The sequence below is a fragment of the Delphinapterus leucas genome, chromosome 8 (genome assembly GCF_059928025.1).
Source record: "Delphinapterus leucas isolate spDelLeu-1000000601 "Yukka" chromosome 8, BTC_Dleu_Yukka2, whole genome shotgun sequence".
NCBI classification, from domain to species: Eukaryota; Metazoa; Chordata; class Mammalia; order Artiodactyla; family Monodontidae; genus Delphinapterus; species Delphinapterus leucas.
In genome coordinates this window covers 30,096,819-30,120,312 of record NC_143136.1, presented here as the reverse complement: position 1 = coordinate 30,120,312, position 23,494 = coordinate 30,096,819, and the positions used below count along the sequence as shown (strand labels likewise).

Sequence of the window (23,494 nt, the reverse complement as noted above, 5' to 3'; positions counted from 1 at the left end):
TCAACAAACTAGAAATACAATTTTTGATGTCAAGTATTATGTGTGAAAAGCCATTTAGGGGCTTCCCTGGTGGCACAGTGGTTAAGAATTCGCCTGCCAACGCAAGGGACACGAGTTCGAGCCCTGGCCCGGGAAGATCCCACATGCTGCGGAGCAACTAAACCCATGCGCCACAACTACTGAGCCCATGCGCCACAACTTCTGAAGCCCACGCGCCTAGAGCCCGTGCTCCACAACAAGAGAAGCCACCGCAGTGAGAAGCCCATGCACCGCAACAAAGAGTAGTCCCTGCTCGCCGCAACTAGAGAAAGCCCGCGCAGCAACAAAGACCCAACATAGCCCAAAATAAAAACAAACAAATTAATTAATTTTTTAAAAAACCAACAAAAAAAGGGAAAGCCATTTAATGCTTTCTATTCTAGTACTAAACTATAGATTGGTTGCATACTAAATCACAGGCTTCTAGGTATACTTTTTCATTCTTTCTTTTTAAAGGATGAAATATCAACAACTTATTAAGCACTTATTCCTGCCCAGTGCTTTACACATAATATGTTATTTAGTCAACTCTATGAGGCAGGTGTTACTATCATCATCACCCCCATATCTATAGGTAACAGTAATAGAGATGACATGGCTGCTAAGCAGTAGAACCAGGACTTAAATCTAGGGAACCAATTCCAGAGCTTTCTCCTCTAACACACAGATCAGTGTGTACAGGATCACATAGTGTTGCCACCCAGTTAAAAAAAGAAAACTTTGGATATGATGATTGTTCCAAATCCTGCTCGTAACTGGATCATTTTCCCCAACTTTGGCATATAGCTGAAAAACTATAATCTCAATAGACTGTGATACATACAAACAGAAACTTTAGAAACAGCCTAAATGCTGCACAGACTTAGTAAATCTAAGTCCTATTGAATGCACATAGAATAACTAGAGCCCAGGACATTTCAGACTCAAGTTCATCATTACTGCTGTTGAAATCATCTCTTTAATTTGATGGCATTACTCAGGGAGAATGTAGCTCCCAGCACAGTTATTCAGAATAAGGTAGAACTATACACTAGTATCTTTTGCCATTGGCCGTTACTTTCCCATATTTAAGTTGGACTGCTATCAGTTTAGGTATTTGCTATGATTTGAATGTTTGTGTCTCTTTAAAGTTCATATGTTGAAATCCTAAATGCCTAAGGTGATGATATTAGGAGGTGGTGCCTTTTGGAGGTGCTTAAGTCATGAGGATGGAACTTTCATGAATGGGATTAGTCCCTTCCATGTTGAGGACACAGTGAGAGAGAGAGATGGTAGTCTGCTACCATCTGTTGCAGACCCTGGAAGAGGGTTTTCTCCAGAACTTGACCCCAGCCTCCGGAACTGTGAGAAATAAATTTCTGTTGTTTATAAGCTACCTAGTCTGTTGTATTTTGTTATAGCAGCCCAAACAGATTAAAACAGTATTATTTCTCCAGTTCTTGGAAAAATCCTGGATGGAAACTTAAATTTTTGCTGCCTCATGATAGATTTTTTTTTTTTTTTTTTTTTTTTTTGGCACACGGGCTTAGTTGCTTTGGGGCATGTGGGATCGTCGCGGACCAGGGCTCAAACCCGTGTCCCCTGCATTGGCAGGCGGACTCTTTAACCACTGTGCTACCAGGGAAGCCCTTGTGATAGATTCTTAACAATATATTCTGTTCACATCTAGTCAGAAAGAATGCTTTTCATGTTTACTTTATACATTTGAGTACTTACATATTTCATTCATAGAAACATGTAAATTTTTCCATTCCAGAACACCTGAATCAAAAATATTTTCATGTTGAAGTTTGTAGATATTTCCCAACCTAGTTATTTTTTTTTAATTAATTAATTTATTTATTTTTGGCTGTGTTGGGTCTTTGTTTCTGGGCGAGGGCTTTGTCTAGTTGCGGCAAGCAGGGGCCACTCTTCATCGCGGTGCGCGGGCCTCTCTTGTTGCGGGGCACAGGCTCCAGACGCACAGGCTCAGTAGTTGTGGCTCACGGGCCTAGTTGCCCCGCGGCATGTGGGATCTTCCCAGACCAGGGCTCGAACCCTGGTTATTATTATTATTAGTTATTGTCTATCAATAACTTTAAAGAAATAGAAGATAGTGTCCTAAAAGACCAATAAAAATTACACAGCATGAAGAAAGGGCTACTAGTCAATAAATGGATTATTTTTCTACATTTCTGTATTTTCCAAATTTATAGAGAGGCAGTTACTGAACATTTGACAAACTAGCTAATTTCAGACTTTTTGCTCTGGATCTTTTGATTTATTAGTTTGCCTGAGATCAAATTTCAACACCCTTAAACTATATTATGAACAGGGTTCTCCTAAAGAAGATACAGATATTTATTATTTAGGGGTAAGACAAAGTTTTGTTTTTTTAAGAGAGGACCTTAGCTTTAGCTTTGGAAAATTTATGCATGGCCTTGAAAACTTTATTAATTTATTCATAAAATATTTACAGTGAGCCTACTTAAGGAAACTGTACTAGGACTTATACAGATGGTCACATACTATAAGGGGTTGAGAAATTATTGTCTCTGATAGTTTCTGGTGCAATAAAGCACATGTATGCTTTTAGTGACCAGAAAGATACCAGATCTCAATTTCCTATTGGGCCTATAGTTCTTTCCCTGGTCCCTGGATGGGTAGCCCTCCATTATGTGTTTTCAGTGATACATATGAAAAATGTATACATTCATATTTGTGCCTCTAAATCCATAGGTGGTAGATAAAGTAGGTGGTACCTAATATCCCCATTTTACAGATGAAAAAATATATATCAAAGACCCAGTCATTTAAATCAATAACAACTGCTATGACCCAGGGCCTATTTGCTTTAGTTTCCTTGTCTGTACTCCTAGTTAAATAACAGAAATGATGTGAGAAAAGAACCACCTAGATGGTAAAGCACTAAGATGACTTTCTAGTACTTTTGCAAGCAAAATTTTAAATGTATAAAGAGGATGGCTTACTGCTCTAGTAAAATGCTCCCTCCTCCAAACAAATGATAAATTTGGAGGAGAAACGTTTTCTCTTCAAATAAAATTGTGTGGCTCTTTGATCCCATGATGTCATTTCAAGGAATGTGTCCTAACGGATGTATTTAGAAAAGTATGCAAATGTTTACGTATAAGGATATTTATTACTACATTATCTGTAATAGAAAAAAAAATCTAGGAAAGCCCTAAATATCCCATCAATAGGGAAGCAGTATAGCATAGTGGTTAAGGATCACCTGGATTCAAATCCCATCTCCATAATTTACTATGTGATCATGGACAAATTATCTCACTGTGCTGTTATCTTACCCATCTGTAAAGTGAAGCTAGTAACAAAATTTACTCCACTGGGTTGTGACAGTATTTAGAACAGTGCCTAATCCATAGTATATGCTCAATACATTTTAGTTATCATTATTGATAGGGAATTGGGATACATTTTTGTAGAGGCACACGATGGAATACTAGGCAGCTTTTTAAAAAAGACAGCTTTATGCACTGCTTAACCAGAAAGCAGTCTGTTGCTGACTCATTCTGTCTCCCTCCCTCCAATGCCCCCCAAAATATGTAGCTAGAGAGGGGCTAAATTTGGTGCATATATGTTGAAGAACAGAGAGTAAATTGGGGGGGCTCTGGTGGAAAAGAGTAAATTTCGAGGGTTTGCGGGAGAAGGAAGGTGAGAGGCTTTGGGGCAACATGGAGGGTGAGGAGAGAAAAGACCAGCCAACTTTTCTTTTTTTTAAAGCAAAGAAAACTTATGTTTATTAAAATGTTTGTTAGGTGACACACACTTTGCTGCCAATTTGACATGAGTAAATAATTCCATTTAGTCCTCAGAGTAACCCTAAGGGGTGGGTGTTCTTGCTGGTTGACCACAAAATCATAGAGGTGAAGCGGGTTGGTTAAGTCACACATGGGGCTTGACCAGGATCTGTGAAACTCCAAACCTGTATTAGTTCATGACTTCGAGATACTTTTCTCAACTCGATGCTCTTCACTTAAATGTCCTCTCTAGGTGAGGAGGCACATCCATCAGTGCCTCCAAATAAAGCATAAGTTCCTTCATGAAGCAAACCACACTGTCTGGCATCTACAAACCTTTACGGCACCATTTTGTCAGAGCCGCTGTTTTCCCAAAAGGGCATGCTTTTTCAGATCTCTGCGTCCTTGCTTGTTGTGCTCCTTCTGTCCACTTGGCTTACTCCTACTCAACCCACAAGACTCCTCACAGTAAGCACTTCCTCTTGGAAGCCTTCCCTGATAGCTCTTGACACCCTCCCTGTCAGGGCTGTCATGAAGGTGCCTTCTCTGCTGTTCCCAGAGCACCTTGTTCTTGTTCTGTCACAGCACTTGCACATAGATGCAATCATCAGTGACTTGTCTGTCTTTGCCACTGATGACCGGGTCTATCTCCAGCACCTGTACAGTCCTCAACCCATAATAGTTGCTCAATTAACCTACAGGAACTGGGGATGGATATTATCCCTAGTTATCACTCTTCTTGAGCTTTTTTTTTTTTTTTTGAAGTATAGTTGATTTACAATAATCTGTTACTTTCGGGTGTAAAACAAAGTGGTTTGGTTATACATATATATTATGTATATATCTATATTCTTTTTTTATTCTTTTCCATTATAGTTTATTACAAGATATTGAATATAGTTCCTTGTGCTATACAGTAAGTCTTTGCTGTTTATTTGTTGTATATATGGTAGTCTGCATCTGTTAATCCCCTACTCCCAATTTATCCGTTCCCTCCTCACTCCCCTCTGGTAACTATAAGTTTGTTTTCTTTGTCTGTGAGTCTATTTCTGTTTTGTAAATAAGCTCATTTGTACTATTTTTTAGATTCCACATATCAGTGATATCATATGATATTTGTCTTTCTCTGTCTCGCTTACTTCACTTAGTATGATAATCTCTAGGTCCATCCATGTTGCTGCAAATGACCAGCTAACGCTTTTGATGTATTAGTTTGGTGGGTGGGTTCAGGGGAGAAAAGGGACCAGGGAAAGAATTATGGGCCCCATAGGAAACTGAGATCTGGTGGTCTTTTTGGCCATTAAATGCATACATATATTCTACCGCAACAAGAACTCTAGCAGAGACAATAATTTCTCAACCGTTTATTGTGTGGTAAGCATGCTAAGTCAGAAGTGAGTCAACACTGCTCTCTGGGAGGTGCTTGCCAGGGAAAAGGAATGACTTCCTGGGCTGCAGGGCCGATTTAGGAAAATTCCTTGCCCAGCGCCCTAATCAGTACCTTGGTGCCTGGGAAAAATTAACTTATTCCCAGGGGTGAGCAGTTGACTTGCTCCACTCAAGCTTGAGGATTAGGCATTATAATTTGAGTTAACATCACAATGTTCAAATTTAAAAACTGAACAGGCACAGTCCTTGCCTAGTAGCCTTAGTTGTAAAGCTATTAAAGATAATAGCAGGTTGGTGTATTAGTAGCATAGAAGCTCCTAATAATCTCTTTGGTAGTTTGCCTAGCAGAAATGTCTCTGACCCCTTTTAGGGTGGTTTCTGTTTTCCTTCCGAAAACCGCTTTTCTTGCACAGGGACTTAATGAATTAACTCACAAAACATGAAATGGAAGAACCAATTCCAATCAAAAAGATCTTAGTGGAATAAGATGTGGACTATCAAAGAATCAAACAAGTTATTTAAAAAGATTAGGTATCTCTTTTCTGGCAATCAGTAGATTTATACAGGGTACCACACTTTCCTGAAACCACTCCCTTACAAAATATTTATCCTAATATTCCAGTTTTGGATGAGAATCTGAGAATCGTTCTGGTTTAACCAAAGGGCAATATATTTTGTATGCCGAGTCACAATGAAGGAAAGGTACAGATTACATGAGATGACAATGACAAATGTGAACCTGTAGAAAATGAGCCTCATATATGACTGGGAACGACGTGAGAGGAAAAGTATTAGCTAAGAACATGAGAGACAAACCACTAGAGATATAAAGAGTGAAAGAAGTGAGGAGCAAATCCCACCTCTTATGGAACAAGAGGTTTTAAGAGAGATGGACACCTGCATTTGACTAGAAAGTGAAGGGTAAACATGGGGGGGGCACCGGTCACAGAGTAAAGACATACGCAAGTTACTGAGGAACAACCCCAAATTCCCAAGGGAATGCTGCTGCCCCTCACTCCTCATTCCCTCTGGGTTTGCAGATACAAAACAAGCTCCATCCCATGACGGGGTGCAGCTGTTTAGTTGCGGCTACTAAGCAAACCATAAATTTCCACTTTATGCTTTATGGGAATTGTAGTTTGGGGTTTGAGGAGCTATCTGAAGGCTCTATTATGATTTAACTTTATCCACATAACAACACATCTCAGATCAAGACCAGGTTACTTTCAGTCTTCAAAGAAAAAAAGCAGAAACAGGCAAAAAAAATTCTGGCCTTTATTTTTCTTGGCAGGGGAAATTGAGATTAATGAAATTTAGTCATGCTTTACTGCTCCTTTTAGATTTCCAACATTATCCCAGGGCTTTCCAGCAGCAAGGTATATGCTTCTGTTCTAGAACAATGGGACAAGGTCACCCTAACCCTAGGCACATAAGGAAAATCCCCAAGTCTTGGAAGAGTTTAAAGACCTCAACAGACTCAGTTCCTCTCCTAGTTTGCCCATGACTTGCCACCTTCTTTTAATTCAGAAAATAATTTACATTAATAACATACAGTACATTGTCTGGCAGGGAGGTTGCTTACCCTGCTGAAGAAAGTGGAAATGGAATAGAAGATACTGAAAAAGTACACTTGGGGTTCCACTACTGTACTCAAATTGTGATACTAAATATATTACTTGAGGAACATTACTCCATTTGGCCTAGTACTTACCCAATCTGTAGTAACCCAGGGTGGACAATCTGTAAGCAACCTAACAAAGGCTCATTTCCTTCTCTAAATAGCCTTCATCCCCCCAAAAGCATTTCGGTTATAGGTGCCAAGGTTCTTGAGTTATATTTAAAAGCTTAAAGAATTAGAGCCAAAGAGAAGGGCCTGAACTCTATCCTATATATGAGAGGGGACTTACCAACTTTATACTAAATACAAAAGCAGTCGAGTTGTGGTAAGTAATGAGAAAATAGCTATAGATTAATTGGTATATTATAGAAACTTCACTTTATAGTTGATTATAGTCATTTTTTCCTGTGTATCTCCCTCTTCATTACTGCAGTATGTATCACAGGGCCGATGGCAAGAACTAATTGTCCCCCAATACCTATTCTCCCTTTGTGGTGGTTTTAATTATTTGACCCTCCTCCCATCAAGAGGTGGGATGTATGCTTCCTCCCCTTGAATCTGGGTGGGCTCTGAGACTGGCTTGACCAATAAAGTACAGTGAAGTGATGCTATATAACTTCTGAGGTTGTCATATAAAGCCTTGCAGCTTCCTCCTTGGTCTCTAGGAACACTCTTGCTCTTGGAGCCCTGAACCACCCTGTGAGTACAACTGTCCTGAGACTGTTATGCTGAATAGGCCACAGGTAGATGCTCTGTAAGACAATCCCATCTGACCCTGTCCTTCCACCATTCCCGCCCAGGAGCCAAACATGTAAGTGAAAATGCCATCTGGGGACTGAAGGTGCTCCAGCCACAGCTGCTCCAGTTCCCAGCTATTTGAGTCTTCCCCAAATATTCTAGTCATCCAGCTGTGACTCCATCTCCCTGTGCCCTTTCTATATTTTGGATCCACGGAATCTCATGAGCATAATAAAATGGTTGTTGTTTTACACCACTAAGTTTTGGGGTGGTTTGTTACATAGCAAAAGATCAACTAGAACACCTCTTAGAATTTCTGTTTTAGTTGAGTAGATGGCTGTCCAGCTGGAAGCTGCATTTCCCAGCATCCTCTCATGCAGGTGAGTGGCTATAAGTCTTGCCTATGGTATGTGAATGGAAGTGATGCAATTTCCAAGTCATGTCAATAAAACATCAGTGCATGTCCTCCACTTCTTCTCGCTCACTCTTCTTGTTGGCTGAGACATAGTGATAATTGGAGCAGCTACGTATTCATAGATATTGGATCCTACATAGGATCCATAGATATTCTACATGGCTGTCACGGTTTGGATTCCCCAGGTAGCACACTCTGAGCAGAATTCAATGTGCAAAATATTTATGAAGGAGTTCCATGGGGGTCAACACCTGTAAGGGAGAGGAAGAAGGCAGGAGTGGGCGGAGGGAAAAGTTGGGCTGCAATGCAGGTCCAATGACAGCCTCAGCCAGCCCCAGAGAACGCTTGAGAGCTAAACAGCCTTTGAGAAGTGTCCTCCATTGGGTCTAGATGGCCAGGCCTTTATACTCCCACGTGAGTCAGTCATTGGATGTGGGTACCCTGGTGTATGCCTTTGCCTGGTTGTAATCATAGTGTATTATCTATTACTGCATAACAAAATAACCCAAAATTTCGTGGTTAAAAACAACAACAATTAGCTCATAATTTCTGTGTGTTAGGAATCCAGAAATGTATGGGGTTGCAATTAGGCTGTTGGCTGGGGCTACAGTCACCTCCACTCAATTGGCAGCCAGGATTCAGCTCACTGATTCGGTTACTGGAAGGCCTCTTCCTTACCACATGAGGCCTCTCCATAGGCTGCCTAAGTATCCTCACAACATGGCAGGCAGTGATCTGAGAGGGAGAGAACCAGAGAGCCCACGACAGAAACCACAGACTGTTTAAAACTTCATCTCAGCAGAGGCATCCCTATTCATTAGAAGTGAATCAGGAAGTCTAGCCCACACGCAAGGAGCAAAGATGACAAAAGGGTGTGAATCCCAGGAAGCAGGGATCACTGGGGCCATGTTATAGGCTGCCAACCACATGTAGTATGCATACAATTTTGCATCCTATTTTTAGTTTTCATCAGCTTAAATGTGTTGTTTTGCTATTCTTCATTTAAACAATGTTTTTAAAAATTACAGAAGCAATATATTCTTATTGTAAAAGCCTTCAAATGCTCAAATGTTGTGGTTTTTTTTTTTTGCAGTACGCGGCCTCTCACTGCTGTGGCCTCTCCCGTTGCGGAGCACAGGCTCCGGATGCGCAGGCTCAGCGGCCATGGCTCACGGGCCCAGCCGCTCCGCGGCACGTAGGATCTTCCTGGACCGGGGCACGAACCCATGTCCCCGGCATCGGCAGGCGAACTCTCAACCACTGTGCCACCAGGGAAGCCCCAAATGCTCAAATGATAGAGGCATACAATCCTTTTCTTTATGCTATTCCTCAGACTAGTTGAACTACCTAGAGGTAAACACAATTGTTTTTTTTTTGCATCTGCTGAGATACTTTTCATATATGTATTTCTCTTTGTAGTCCTAATACTTAATATTGTATTCACACACAGCAGATACTCTGCAAATCTTTAATAAATGTTGGAGCTGAGTTTCAGGCTTTGAGATGTCACTGAATCGGGAGTCGGAAGGGCTGGTTCAAATCACAGGATCTGTTCCCTCATTTACTCCTTATTCTCCTTGGCCTCCATTTCCATAATTACCAAATGTACGTGTGATACTAGATTTTTTTCTACAGTCCTTTTCAGATCCGAAATTATATGCGTCTAAGAAGGAAATTAGGGACTTCCCTGGTGATCCAGTGGTTAAGACTCCGTGCTTCCACTGTAGGGGGCATGGGTTCCACCCCTGGTCGGGGAACTGAGATCCTGCATGCCGTGCAGCATGGCCAAAAAGAAATAAGAAGGAAATTGTTATTCATCTTATGATCTCTTTATATACCAATTCAAATTAAATATTGTAAACTAATTACTAGTTCTAGACTGTACATTTTACCCTATTTTTCAATATCAACATATGCTTTTCAGTGTAAGTTATTTTAAAAAAATTAAGATGTCAATGATTTTGAATATCAATCATAGTTTGAATATCAGTCATAGGTAAGTCTTTAATCTTTAAAATTTTTCAGTAATAAAAACCATAAAACACTTTAAGCAAAAGGGTATTTGGCTCTGAGATCTTTGTTCTCTTACAATCTAGATCTGAGGTCTAATCAAATTTCTCATCAACATTCTTGTCTCTTGGGCTAAATGAAATAAGCTAACATACTGTGCAACTGTTAAGACATTTTAAAATACTGGTTATTAGAAAATTATTTGGGGATTACTGTTTTATCTTTTTATAAAAGGTGGCCATATATGTATACACACATACCTTTTTGGTTCCAAAATGTCTTTATCAAGGTTTTTTTCACATGTACTTGTTTCCAAAAGTTGGGTCAATCACAAACCTAAGGTCTAGCTATGCTAAGGTAGGATTAACCTTACAAAATGTCTAAAAAATTGTCATACTCATGCGTGTCATTTATTTCTGCTTGAACTATTCCCCAGCCACACTGGGCCTTTGGTAACAGGGGTTTGTAATCACTTTGCTAGTGACATTTTAACAGTGGTCATGAATGACATTGTTAACATTAAAAAAAAACCCCACCTCTTACCACTGCTTTCGTTGCTAAGCTGCTTTAGTTCTTCTCCCTGTGGGAGCTTGAATCGTGGTGGGATAATTTGTTCCGGCAACAATAAAGCTGACAGTTTATATTAGCCAAAGGTTCATGTTGGCAAAAGAATTCACCTGTCCCCTTTTATGCACATCAATAGCTCTTACCCTCCTTCAGTACCCTTTCTATCACCAGCATATAGTTTTCCCTCTTCTGATTGCATTGTTTTTTGTTTTTGCTTTCAGAAGTAGTCTCTTTTAAGGGTTAAAATCCAGCAGACTCAGTAAATCTTACTGTGACTAGTAAAAATTCCATCAAAATATGCAGAGCTCTGCATAATAAATTAATCTTCACAATCCTGGTGGACAGTTTGTAGTAGCAGTATTCTGTTACTTAGGTTGACCTTGGACAAGTCATTTAATTCTCAAGTCTTAGGAAAGAAATACATTTCTTTAGGAAAACAGAAGCTACAGGTTATATTAGGCATGACTTTCCCTCACAATCAATGGAATTGAGTTTTGTACTCAGTTCACTTAGAAGGGGGACTTCAAGGGCTCCCATGGATGGTTAGTTGCAACCTCCTGAAACATCCCGCAAAGTTCTGAACACACAGTTTCCTATAATGATGGTTCTCAGTCCCTAAGCACATTGAGCATTCACTGTGTCAGGAAATAGGCCAAGCAAGTTTTAGAGGCTTTCTGACTTGCTCCTCATAACAACCCTATAAGGTTGGAGGTAGGTACAATTATTAGAACATTTATCCTCATTTTACAGATGAAGAAATAGTTAAATTTTTCCAAGTAATATTTCCAAAGTTGAACAAGATCTGTCTGACCTGGCAAGAAACAGTGTTTAAGCAACTCAGCACCAAACAATAATAAATTATTGTATACTGAGTATTGTTAACAAGGTATAATACTTTTTATTGATGTATTCATTATAATACAATTCACAATAAATTTGGGGGGCATTCTGTATGAAGTTTAGGCTTTAAAATTTTTCCTGTATATCTATTCAATTCTTATAGTGGTCCACAAGGTTTTTTGAGGCAAAATGGGACAGTAAAAAATATCTCTAATTAAACATTCTTGCCTTTAGTCTTTAACTGGGTAACAATGGGCAAGTTATTTGATACTTCTTGGGTCTTAATACCGATTGTTAGCAGGGTTTTGTGAAAATTAGACACAATGTACTTAAAGCTTTAATGGCACGTATTAGAATATCTTTTCTAAATGGTATTATTTATTATTCCAGGGTCTTCCAGATTGCCGTCTTCACCTAAAAGGACTTGGCCTTGATCCTTTGTAGATTTCTCATTGTTGACTCCCTCCTTGCTTAGAATCAAAATTACATCAGCTGTTATTCTTCTCATCTATATGTATTTTTCTTCTATCTGGGTCTCTTCTTCAGAAAGTCTTGCAACCATCTTCAATGTTTATGGTCACAATAACCTTAATATTTAGCATTAAGTGACTAATAGGCGCCCATGGGACAGACTTTCATGTTTACTTTATGTAAAAACCAACAAATTTTATTGAGTACTACTTAGCTCAAACAAGGTATTCTTTACAGAATTCCAAGTTCGACACATGCTGCCTGGATGGCAGTCCTAGGATCCTGGACCATCTTAGTTATATATCACCTTTTCTCCATTTGAATGCAATATTCCCTCACCAAGAATCCTATGAAGTCTACACTCATTCACTGAAGAGTACTGTGCAAAACACAAAACTGAAAGTGTTTGCCCCCTTGAGGTCAGCAACAGTGCTAAGGGATAAAGAAGGGAGAGAGAGATAAGAAGTTTGTATTAAATTCAAAGACTTTCAGCAAGAATTTATACAATTTGTACAATTTCAGGCAACTGAGAATTTTAAGCAAAGTACTTTAAGCAAAGTATACAACTTCACGACTGAAGTGAATAAAATAATTCTGAAAAAACTGTTACAGGTGACAAATTTTGTACAATTTTTGAAGATAAAGTACTGGTGACATACTATAGTCTAAAATTTTTATCCTCTGTTATATCAGTAAAATCGCAACCTATAGTTGGGCTAAGTCTTTGATGAAAGCAAAAAGGAATAAGGATTACAAAACAAAGGATTCTGAACATAGATTTTGAAAACAAATTAATATAGCGTTAGATTATCTCCTAGATTAATTGTAAATTTTTAATTTTTTTGACAGTTGAAAATTATGAGAGCTGTTAGTTTTGTATTTTATTACTGGAATAATTTAGTTGACTTAATACTACAGATGGTGTTAATATAATAAATATGGAACATCAATGAGGACCTAAATTATGTCTCTTGAAACCTCCCTCATTCCAAGGGTGTATGTGTGTGCAATCTATTATACAAAGAAAAATATCCCATAAATCACCATGACATTATATAAACAGATTCAAGAGAAAACAGAAAAATGTGTTATCCATTAAGCTTCTCAATACTGATTCTTAGACGTAACAACCTATGGAATCTGTACTAATGGGAGGAAATTATGTGCAGCAGTTAAGAACAATGGGCTTTGAAGTCAGAGAACCAGGCTTGATTCTATGACTCTTTTGCTGTGGCCTTGGGCAAGCTACCCAATATCCATGGGCTTTACTTTCTTCACCTGTAAAATGAGATAATACTGGCTGACAGGGATGTAAAAGGACAAAACAATATAATGTATGTAAAGCCAGAGTGCTTAGTATGTAGAAAATCCTGAATAATCATTAGCCTTCATTATTATGATTATTATTAGCGCTGTCCAAGATATACATCTGATGTATGATTATATTATATATATTTTCTATTTACCCAGCTTCACAGAATACTTAAATCTTTTCTTTAGCACTAGAAAAAAATAGGTCCTAATGGAGCTATTATTTCATCCATTTTACAAACATAAGTGATCAATGAAGATAAACAAAAATTCATATTTTAAGGATTTTCTTTTTTATGTCACAAAGATTATCAGTGCTTTTACATGAAAGGGCATCTATACATGTTTATTAAACTATTTAACGTTTACACTCAATACATAAATGTTTGGAAACCTCAAAGTTCTTTGACAATTGCAATATCGTTTTCAAATAAAGCATGGCAGAACCTTAAATATTACATCATTTAGATTATTTTTTAGAGAGATACACCTCTAAGAGATCATGCCAACGTAACTGTCCTTTAACTAACTGGGTGCTAGGAGATGTTTCAGCATATGGATGGTTCCTCTACTGCATGGGCACCCTCTGTGACAGCTTTGACACATTTAGCCATTGTCTGTGAGGCTCTGCTAATTGAATCTGAAAGACATCAAGAAAATGTGCGTTTTGATAACACAACTTCAAAAGAAGCACACAGTAAAACTTTCCTGTTGCACATATTCAGGAACAACAACAACAAAAAAGACTGGAAGAGTCTATGTAACTATACATAAACATTGTAAAATCAATAATTTCAGAAGATAAGCCCCTTAATAGCTAAATGCTTTTAATAAGTACTCCTAGGAATGATTAAATAATTATACACAGCCATACAAAGGGCCAGTATGCAACCATTAAAAATATTATAGAAAAGTATTAAAGACAGGAAAAGAATGTGCAATATACCATTACTGAGAAAAGGTTACAGAACAGTGTACTAAAATCCATGAATTCACTTTACGGGTGAATTTTATGTATGTGAATATTTCAATAAAGCTGTCCAAACCCTCTCTCCCAGAGTAAATAAGTAATCTCATTTTTAGTTTAAATATATTAATATATGTGTATATCCCTGGATGACTGGCCAAAATGTTAAACATAGTTATTTCTGGGTAGTTGGATCATAGTGATTTTTCCTTGCTCTTGTGGGCTTAGGTATGTATTCTACAATGAACATAACTTTTATAATACAACTGAAAAAAACCTATTAAAAATAATCTGAGGGCTTCCCTGGTGGCGCAGTGGTTGAGAGTCCGCCTGCCGATGCTAGGGGACACGGGTTCGTGCCCCGGTCCGGGAGGATCCCACATGCTGCGGAGCGGCTGGGCCCATGAGCCATGGCCGCTGAGCCTGTGCATCCGGAGCCTGTGCTCCGCAATGGGAGAGGCCACAACAGTGAGAGGCCCGCGTACAGAAAAAAAAAAAAAAAAAAAAAATAATCTTAGGGCTTCCCTGGTGGCGCAGTGGTTAAGAATCCGCTTGCCAATGCAGGGGACACGGGTTCAAGCCCTGGTCCGGGAAGATCCCACATGCCGTGGAACAACTAAGCCCGTGTGCCACAACTACTGAGCCTGTGCTCTAGAGCCCATGAGCTGCAAATACTGAGCCTGCGTGACACAACTGCTGAAGCCTGTGCACCTAGAGTCCATGCTTTGCAACAAGAGAAGCCACCACAATGAGAAGCCCACACACCTCAAAGAAGAGTAGCCCCCGCTCGTCGCAACTAGAGGAAGGCTGCATGCGGCAAGAAAGACTCAATACAGTCAAAAATAAATAAATAAAAATTAAAAAAAAAAATAATAATCTTAGATACAAACTGCACCAAGAACTTGAAAAATATACTCCTATCTGCTTTTAGACAGAAAATTATTTTAAATTGTCTATCAACTATCTCATAACCTAGATGTTATATCAAGTGTTGTAATATCTGTAGTTAAACAAATTTGTTAGTCTGCATTCCTTAAGCACATTCTTAACAATTTACATCAGAAGCACCATTTAGCATGTTTCACATTTTAGTGTTTTGATTCTTCTACTGTAATTCTCAGAAAAACCTTCACAGATGTTTGTCACTTAGAAAATTCTCCCTAAATTGCTACACAGTAATTCTTCATACAGTAGTAAAATTTTATATTTAAAATTTGTTAATTCTTGGATTTTCAAACACTACTTACATTTCAGAAAGAAAAATTAGAGTAAAATCAGAAAATATAAAGTTACATTAGTTCTGATATTTGAAAAATCTTCTGAGATTAAAAACATCAAATACTACCACTAGCACGTTGGAATCATAATGCTAAATTAGGTGATTTTACTCCTCTCTACCTTTCATGTTTGGCAGTCATGCTGACAACTGCGTACCTGTCATGTAGAAGTCTTTTATTGTTAGCTGAGGTGGAACAAGTGGATCAGCAAGAAGGTGTTGGTTCACTAGCTGCAAAAAAAGAGTAAGAGATCAATAATAATAGTATTGAAAATTAGTACTGTTACACCAGAGGATACATTATTATGAAAACTGCGTATAGGCGTGTTTTTACCTTGGAAAGCTCATTTGCTTGCTGGAAATAATTAGCTCCTTCGACATCATCATATCGAACAAGATTAGGAGAGACTTCTTCCAATCTGTTCCTTACTTGATCCAGAGTATCATATGGAAGAGTCATACCTGCAATCTATAACAGAAAAGGTTCCAAAAATTGACATAAAGCATTAATACTTAAATATTTCAAATAATACATCATTGCAACTATGGTAAAATAATGCAGTACTACTATGAAAAATATATTGGTGTCCATTTGTATGTATATTAAGCAGGTGGTTAAGTGGGAAATACTACTGTAAATAATTCTTCTAATTCATAAACAGCTGTCAACACATTAGTAATTTGTTTTTAGAAAATACACTGATTATGAAATAAAGAAATGCTTTGCTAAATCTGAATGCTTTGGCTAACCTGCTATTGCTCATATATAAAGTTGATAGGCAACTATATATTATTATTTTAAATCTCATGATGCTTCTTTTTATAGTCAAAGAGTTAAAAAGACAAGTCAAAAGTAAAAACACCCATTTCAAATCCCCATGTTGTTTTTTTTTTTCGGCCACGCCACGTGGCCTGTGGGATCGTAGTTCCCCCACCAGGGATCAAACCCGCGCCCTTGGCAGTGAAAGTGTGGCATCCTAACCACTGGACCTCCAGGGAATTCCCCAAATCCCCATTTTCTGAACACGTTTTTCCTACAGAGATTATTCAAGTCATCTCTGCATTTCAGACGTGCATCTTCCTTGACTTTGAAAATCATTCTGACAAGCTAACATGTCAAACATTCCATTAGCAGCATCACTAAGGACAAATACCTCAGAAAGGGCTCTTATAATTTTCCAGTCTTCTCTTGCCAAGCCAGGAGGTGTCACTGCTACTTTAGTCTGCTGAGCTCGGCCCTCAGTATTGACATAAGTAGCAGACTTCTCTGTGTAAGCAGCGCCGGGGAGAATAACATCCGCTATAGGAGCTCCAACATCACCATGATGTCCTGTGAAAAGATGGAAAATGGCAAACCACATTTTAGCACAAAGCTGATTAGGTATTATACATGAACACAGTATATATCCTTTTAAAATTACATTTTTATAATTATAAGTGTTTTAAAAATTAAAACAATATAGTATTGAAGTATTTGGAATAAAAATTAAAGCCCACTTTGCCCACAGTTAAACTCCCTTCCCATTTGGTATGTGTCTTCCCAGATTAATTTTTGCAAATACACAAATACGTATAACAGCATAAACACACATATTATGGGCAACTAGGTGTATCATTTCTCTTGATCATTACAAAGTGGAAACGCTCAGATGTATGTTAGTGAAATTTGGTAAAGTAAACTGAAATGGTGGTGGAACAAAAAGTGTCACGAGAATGACATACAGGAGTGTGATTAAGAGCATAAACAGAAGATTACAGAAAATAGTATGCTGAAAGACTATCACTCATTAAAAGTTTAACAGAAGTGTTGGAAGAAAAAAGAAACTTTAGTTAATTGAAAGAAAAGCCAATGTACATGTTTGCATATGTACATGTTTGCATATGCATAGAAGTACCTATGAACTGTGCATTTATCTAGACCATCATCAATGATTATCTCTGGATAGAACTAGGACAGGATTTTAGTTTATGCATTTTAGTTTAACTTTATTAAACTAAAGATACGAAATATTACATAATGCTTTTTATGTGGCATGGCAATAAAAAGCCTAGTATAAGTGTATGGTGTTTGTGTTAAATGAAGTGAAAAGTTATATAATACTTTTCTCTATAAAATATCCAGGAATACTCGACTCCATTTATTCCAAAGAGGCTTGATTACATTTGCAATGAGTTAGAGTTCAAGAAAATGAGTCAAACACAAAAAACCAAAGGAGTGCTATTAAATATAATTCCTTAAGTGTCTTTTGACACAGGACTCGTGCTTTTATAACTTTTACACTGTTTATATATATAAAAAAGCTTCCCCTTGATTATATAATAACACTAAATATTCTGTGAAAAACTGAATTTAATGTTACATAATATTTCATAATTTAAATTACTATTACTGGGGGCATTTAGGTTTCTTCTAATTATTTGTTATTAAAAAACATGAGGTGGGGCTTCCCTGGTGGCACAGTGGTTGACAGTCCGCCTGCCAATGCAGGGGACACGGGTTCGTGCCCCGGTCCAGGAAGATCCCACATGCCGCAGAGCAGCTAGGCCCATGAGCCATGGCCACTGAGCCTGCGTGTCCGGAGCCTGTGCTCCGCAACGGGAGAGGCCACAACAGTGAGAGGCCCGCGTAACGCAAAAACAAAAAAACCATGAGGTGATAATTCTTAATAGCAATAGCAACTATGTAACTAATAAACCTATTTTTTATAAACGTATTTTTTTAAATATAAAATCTAAAACATTTAAATATCTATAAAAATACATATTAACAAATGTTTTTAAAATTGGTGTGTGTGTAGGGAAATTCTCAAATGGAAAATATTCAATCCACTAAATATATTGCCATACAGTTCCTAATATACACAATGTACTATTCTCTTCTGTTTCTAGTGCCACAGATGCTACTAACCTTGATAAATAATGAAACAATCCTTTGGCAAATCCTGTCGAGTAATACAACCTCCATCTGCTCCCAGGAGAAACAGCACTTTGGGAGGGTTCTTCCGAATTGCTTCCACCCCAGGTTTATAGCCAAGGTCCAAAGCAGCTACTTGGCTTGCAATCCTGTAAAACAAGCACGAGTTTTTAGCATACGTTTTGTGTTTTCATTATAAACATTTAAATGTGATTCTTGAAATGATACCTAGTCTCTTTTCTATTCAATGCTGTCAAAGATCTTCCCTCATCATTTTTACCCATTTGAAATAGATGTCAAAACCAGAAGCAGCCGTCTTTTACTGTTTTAAGAATGGCAAAAAAGTAAATAAGATGCTTAGGACACTGTTTCTTCATGAAGTAATACTTAATGGACTAATTCTGGAAACTTTATGCCAACTGCAATCGTCTTAAGTTGATTTTTATTCAATACAGTAAGACTTGATAAGTCAAGCACAGTCATTAGAGAAAAATTAGATGATTTTGAAAACCAAAAGGGAAAAATTTAAACACCACTCATAAAACTAATTCAGAGAAATCTATAATTAGTATACTGTTGTATGTTCTTATGGAATTTTTTCAATTAACATATATTACTATTACAAGCAGATAATAATCTTTTAAAGAAAAGGTTTCAAACTATACTTTGAACATTTGGGAATCTTTGGTCTAGTTTGCTATTGTTAATTTTCTTATAAGAGATAGTAGCCATTCTGAGGACCTACTGTGAATAAAGCTAGTTGGGTTTTACGTTATTTGGTAAGGGAGGAGGGCAGGTCAAACGAACTCCCACCAGATGCTGCTGCTCTGTCAAACTCTCTAATGGGACATCAAAAGAATAAAATAGTTTGAAAAATTTAACAAAAGAAGTGCAAGATTTGTATAATGAAAATTACAAAACAACTCCAAAGGAAATTAAAGACCATAACAAATGGAAAGACATCTATGTTCATGGATCGGAAGACAATATTGTTAAGATGGCAATACTTCCCAAATTGATCTACAGATTTAATGCAATCCCTATCAAAAAATCACAGCTGAATCCCTTGCAAAAACTGACAAGTTGATCCTAAAATTCACATGGAATGCAAAGGACCAAAAATAACAAAATCTATCTTTTTTTTTTGTCACTCTGCATGGCTGGCAGGATCCTAGTTCCCTGACCAGGGACTGAACCTGGGCCCATGTCAGTGAATGTGTGGAGTCCCAACCACTGGACTGCCAGCGAGTTCCCAATCAAATTTATCTTAAAAATGAACAAAGTTAGAGAACTCACACTTCCCAAGTTCAATTTCAAAACTTAGCTCCCCCCTGCCACCCCACCTACACAATATTTTTTTTTAATGTCTCTCATTCTAAGCCTGGATGTCTCTCAAAGATCTGAGCAGAGACTCACGCACTAACTTATGACAGAGCCCACCTCATCTTGGAAAACAAACTAAGTAACCTAAGTTTGCCTCTGTGAGAATGATCAGTAAACAAAAAAAGGATTAGAAGATTCTCCAAGAATTAGAAAATATGCTTTACTCTGAAATAAACTTACTATAAGAAATAAAGACAAGGGACTTTCCTGGTGGTCTAGTGGCTAAGACTCCGAGCTCCCAATGCAGTGGGCCTGGGTTCGACTGTTGGTCAGGGAAATAGATCCCACATGCCGCAACTAAGAGTTCGCATGCTGCAACTAAAGATCCCATGTGCCACAACTAGAAGACCCCGCATGCCGCAACTAAAAGACCCTGCATGCCACAATGAAGATACCGCGTGCTGCAACTAAGACCCGGCACAGCCAAATAAATAAATAAATAAATAGATAGATAAACAGATAAACAAATATCCAAAAAAAAAAAAAGGAAAGAAAGAAAAGGTTTTAAAATATCTGTTTCATGCTCTCAACAAGCATTAAAGGGTATGTCCTAATAAAGTACACTGAATTTTCATGAAAAGGAAAACTTAGGTAAGAATGAAATGAAATAAAAAAACAAGGTTAATCAATTAAAAATTACAAAGATGTCAGTGCGCTCCATAATGAAAACTCACAAATGACAGAGTATAAGAAATTCTACCTAAACATAGAAAAAAAGTGAGAAAAATTAGGAGAAAAAAGATAAGAGATAAAGTCTGAATGGCCAACCAACGCATAACAAATAGAAGCTTCTGTATGAGACCAAATAACAATGTAAAAGTAAACCAACTGGCTTCTTCTGAACTTAAAAGGAAAAACCATATCAAAAATTTCAATTTGAAAATGGAGAGTTCTATGATATTCCCAGGCAGAGGTAATGTCAAATGAATGTCACTCAGTTATATTCTAGTAGAAAATTTTAACATCAAATATAAGGAATCCAAAAAAGTAAGTGGACAAAAACACATACATATATAAAATCAGGTTATAATCACAGACAAAACTCAGATTAGATGAGATCTTCTCTAAAATGTGAAAGAAAGGTGAAAAAAATACTGAGTATTAAAGGAAACAACTTGTGATCTTTGTATCTAGCCAAGTGGTCATCTGTGAGAAGGAATCAGAAAGACATTGTTAGACACAGAAATTTTTCTTAAAAAGTTAAGTACCCATTCAGTAAAAACAAACAAAAAAAATTAATAAAGACATGGATTCAAAAGTGAATTAAAAATAAGAAAATATCTAGTCTCTTTTCTATTCTAAAAATTCTAAAATGCTAAAAATTGTGGCTAGAAAGGATCTAGAGGTGGTCAATGCAAATAAACTATTTTAAAAATATAAAGTTTTTGGGACTTCCCTAGTGGCACAGTGGTTAGGAGTCCGCCTGCCAATGCAGGGGACATGGGTTCAATCCCTGGTCCAGGAGGATCCCACATGCCTCAGAGCAGCTGAGCCTGTGCGCCACAACTACTGAGCCTGTGCTCTAGAGCCCACGAGCCACAACCACTGAGCCCGCGTGCCACAACTACTGAAGCCCGCGCTCCTAGAGCCCATGCTCTGCAACAAGAGAAGCCACCACAATGAGATGCCTGCACACCTCAACAAAAGAGTAGCCCCCACTCGCCACGACTAGAGAAAGCCCGGGGCACAGCAGCGAAGACCCAACACAGCCAAAAATTAAAAAAAAAAAAAAAAAAAAGTCAAAAAAAAAATGTTTACGTGATGAACTACAATGCCAAATTAAACCAATAAGTGGGGAAATACAACACTGAAACTAATGTTTAAGAACGCATTTGAACACTTTTAAATTTAAAAAAGTTTGCCTAGCAAACTTAAAAGTGTTTAGCCTCAATCCTTAAACAAATTTGAAGATTTGAAAAATAATACTTAAGGTAGAAAGGATTATGGGAAATTCATTCACTAATGCAAAATGAATTACATGTTAAGACGAAGGAAAGGTTAAAAAAATTATATATATTCATATTATATAGCCATTAATGTTTATGTTTATAAAGAATTTCTAACCATGAGGAAATTCTTGTTTGGTAATGAAAACCAATCAAAATCAGGACACAAAATTGCATACACAGTATGACTTCAACTATATAACTAAAAAAATATTTATATACACACAAAGAAACCCAGAACAAAGCACACAAAAACTGCAACAGTAATTATCTACAGATTGTGAACTATGGATAACTTCCATTTTTGTATTCTTTCTTCTCTTTCCAACTTTTCTAAATAAATCTGCACTACTGATATTGTCAGAGAAAAACCTCACTTTATTTGAATTCTCACGTTAGCTTACATTTGTTTTTTTTTAATAAATTTATTTATTTTTGGCTGCGTTGGGTCCCCGGTACTGCGGGCAGGCTCCCTCCAGCCGCGGCGAGCGGGGGCCACTCCCCACCGTGGCGTGCAGGCCTCCCACTGTGGTGCCCCCTCTTCCCCCTCACCCCCACTGCTGCAGAGCACAGGCTCCAGGTGTGCAGGCTTCAGTAGTTGTGGCACATGGGCCCAGCAGCCGCGGCTCGCAGGCTTCAGAGCACAGGCTCAGCAGTTGCAGCACACAGGCTTAGCCGCTTCGCGGCATGTGGGATCTTCCCGGACCGGGGCCCGAACCCCCGTCCCCTGCATTGGCAGGCAGACTCTCAACCACTGCGCCACCAGGGAAGCCCAGCTTACATTTTTATCATTTAAAAGTCAGAGGACTTATTGCAATTTTTGAACCACAGTTTATTAATATGATACAGATTTTTAAGATTTTTTAGCACTTACTGCAATTTGGATATTTTTAATATTATTTACTATCTTGGCTTTTTCTCACACAAAATAAAGGTTTCTATTTCACATCAGCTGCTGAGATAATGTCACTAAATGTCGCTAAATATTAAGTTGTTTGTAAATCTAAATGTGACAGTGTACACAAAATATACACAAAATTATAGATTATAAAACAACTACTCGGGCTCCCCTGGTGGCGCAGTGGTTGAGAGTCCGCCTGCTCATGCAGGGGACACGGGTTCGTGCCCCGGTCCGGGAAGATCCCACATGCCGCGGAGCGGCTGGGCCCGTGAGCCATGGCCGTTGAGCCTACGCATCCAGAGCCTGTGCTCCACAACGGGAGAGGCCACAACAGTGAGAGGCCCGCGTACTGCAAAAAAAACAAAAAAAAACAAAAAAAAACAACTACTCAACTTACCTATGAAGGATATTCATAACTTTCCAATCACCAGTAACACCACTACTCATCTGAATCTTTTGAGCAATGTTGGAAACAGCTGCAAGAATTGCTGCCCCATCATTTCTTTGGAGTGCAGAACTGCCTAAAACCACCATTGGTTTTTTAGCTTCCTTTAGGACCTTTAAGAAAAAAGAACTTTCATTTAAAAAAACAGTAGAAGTGGGAAGGAAATCTAAAAAAGAGGGAATAAATGTGTATGTATAACTGATTCACTTTGCTGTACAGCAGAAACTAACATAACATTGTAAAGCAACTAAACTCCAATAAAAATTAATTAAAAAAAAAATAAAGGGCTTCCCTGGTGGCGCAGTGGTTGAGAGTCTGCCTGCCGATGCAGGGGACACGGGTTTGTGCCCTGGTCCGGGAAGATCCCACATGCCGCGGAGCGGCTGGGCCCGTGAGCCATGGCCGCTGAGCCTGCGCATCCGGAGCCTGTGCTCCGCAGCAACGGGAGAGGCCACGACAGTGAGAGGCCCGCGTACCGCAAAAAAAAAAAAAAAAGAAATAAAAAG

The 23,494-nt window shown here is 38.2% G+C and overlaps 1 protein-coding gene and 1 long non-coding RNA gene across 2 annotated transcripts in view; one reads left to right on the top strand and one right to left on the bottom strand.

Annotated features, from left to right (window-relative positions):
- Nucleotides 1-2,093: 2,093 nt before the first annotated feature.
- LOC149748528 (uncharacterized) lies at nt 2,094-16,118 on the top strand. The gene is made up of 2 exons (XR_016394033.1): nt 2,094-9,310; nt 11,765-16,118. It is a non-coding gene; the product is annotated as an uncharacterized LOC149748528 (long non-coding RNA).
- The window catches only part of NDUFS1 (NADH:ubiquinone oxidoreductase core subunit S1), a 33,698-nt gene continuing 20,139 nt past the window's right edge, over nt 9,936-23,494 (bottom strand). Inside the window, exons 14-19 of the mRNA XM_022567504.2 lie at nt 22,941-23,101; nt 18,308-18,462; nt 16,554-16,729; nt 15,734-15,868; nt 15,558-15,630; nt 9,936-13,796 (exon numbers count right to left, since the gene is read on the bottom strand). Of these exons, the coding sequence (XP_022423212.1) occupies nt 13,705-13,796; nt 15,558-15,630; nt 15,734-15,868; nt 16,554-16,729; nt 18,308-18,462; nt 22,941-23,101 (792 nt within the window). The 3' untranslated portion in view covers nt 9,936-13,704. The remainder of the gene's footprint in view (nt 13,797-15,557; nt 15,631-15,733; nt 15,869-16,553; nt 16,730-18,307; nt 18,463-22,940; nt 23,102-23,494) is intronic.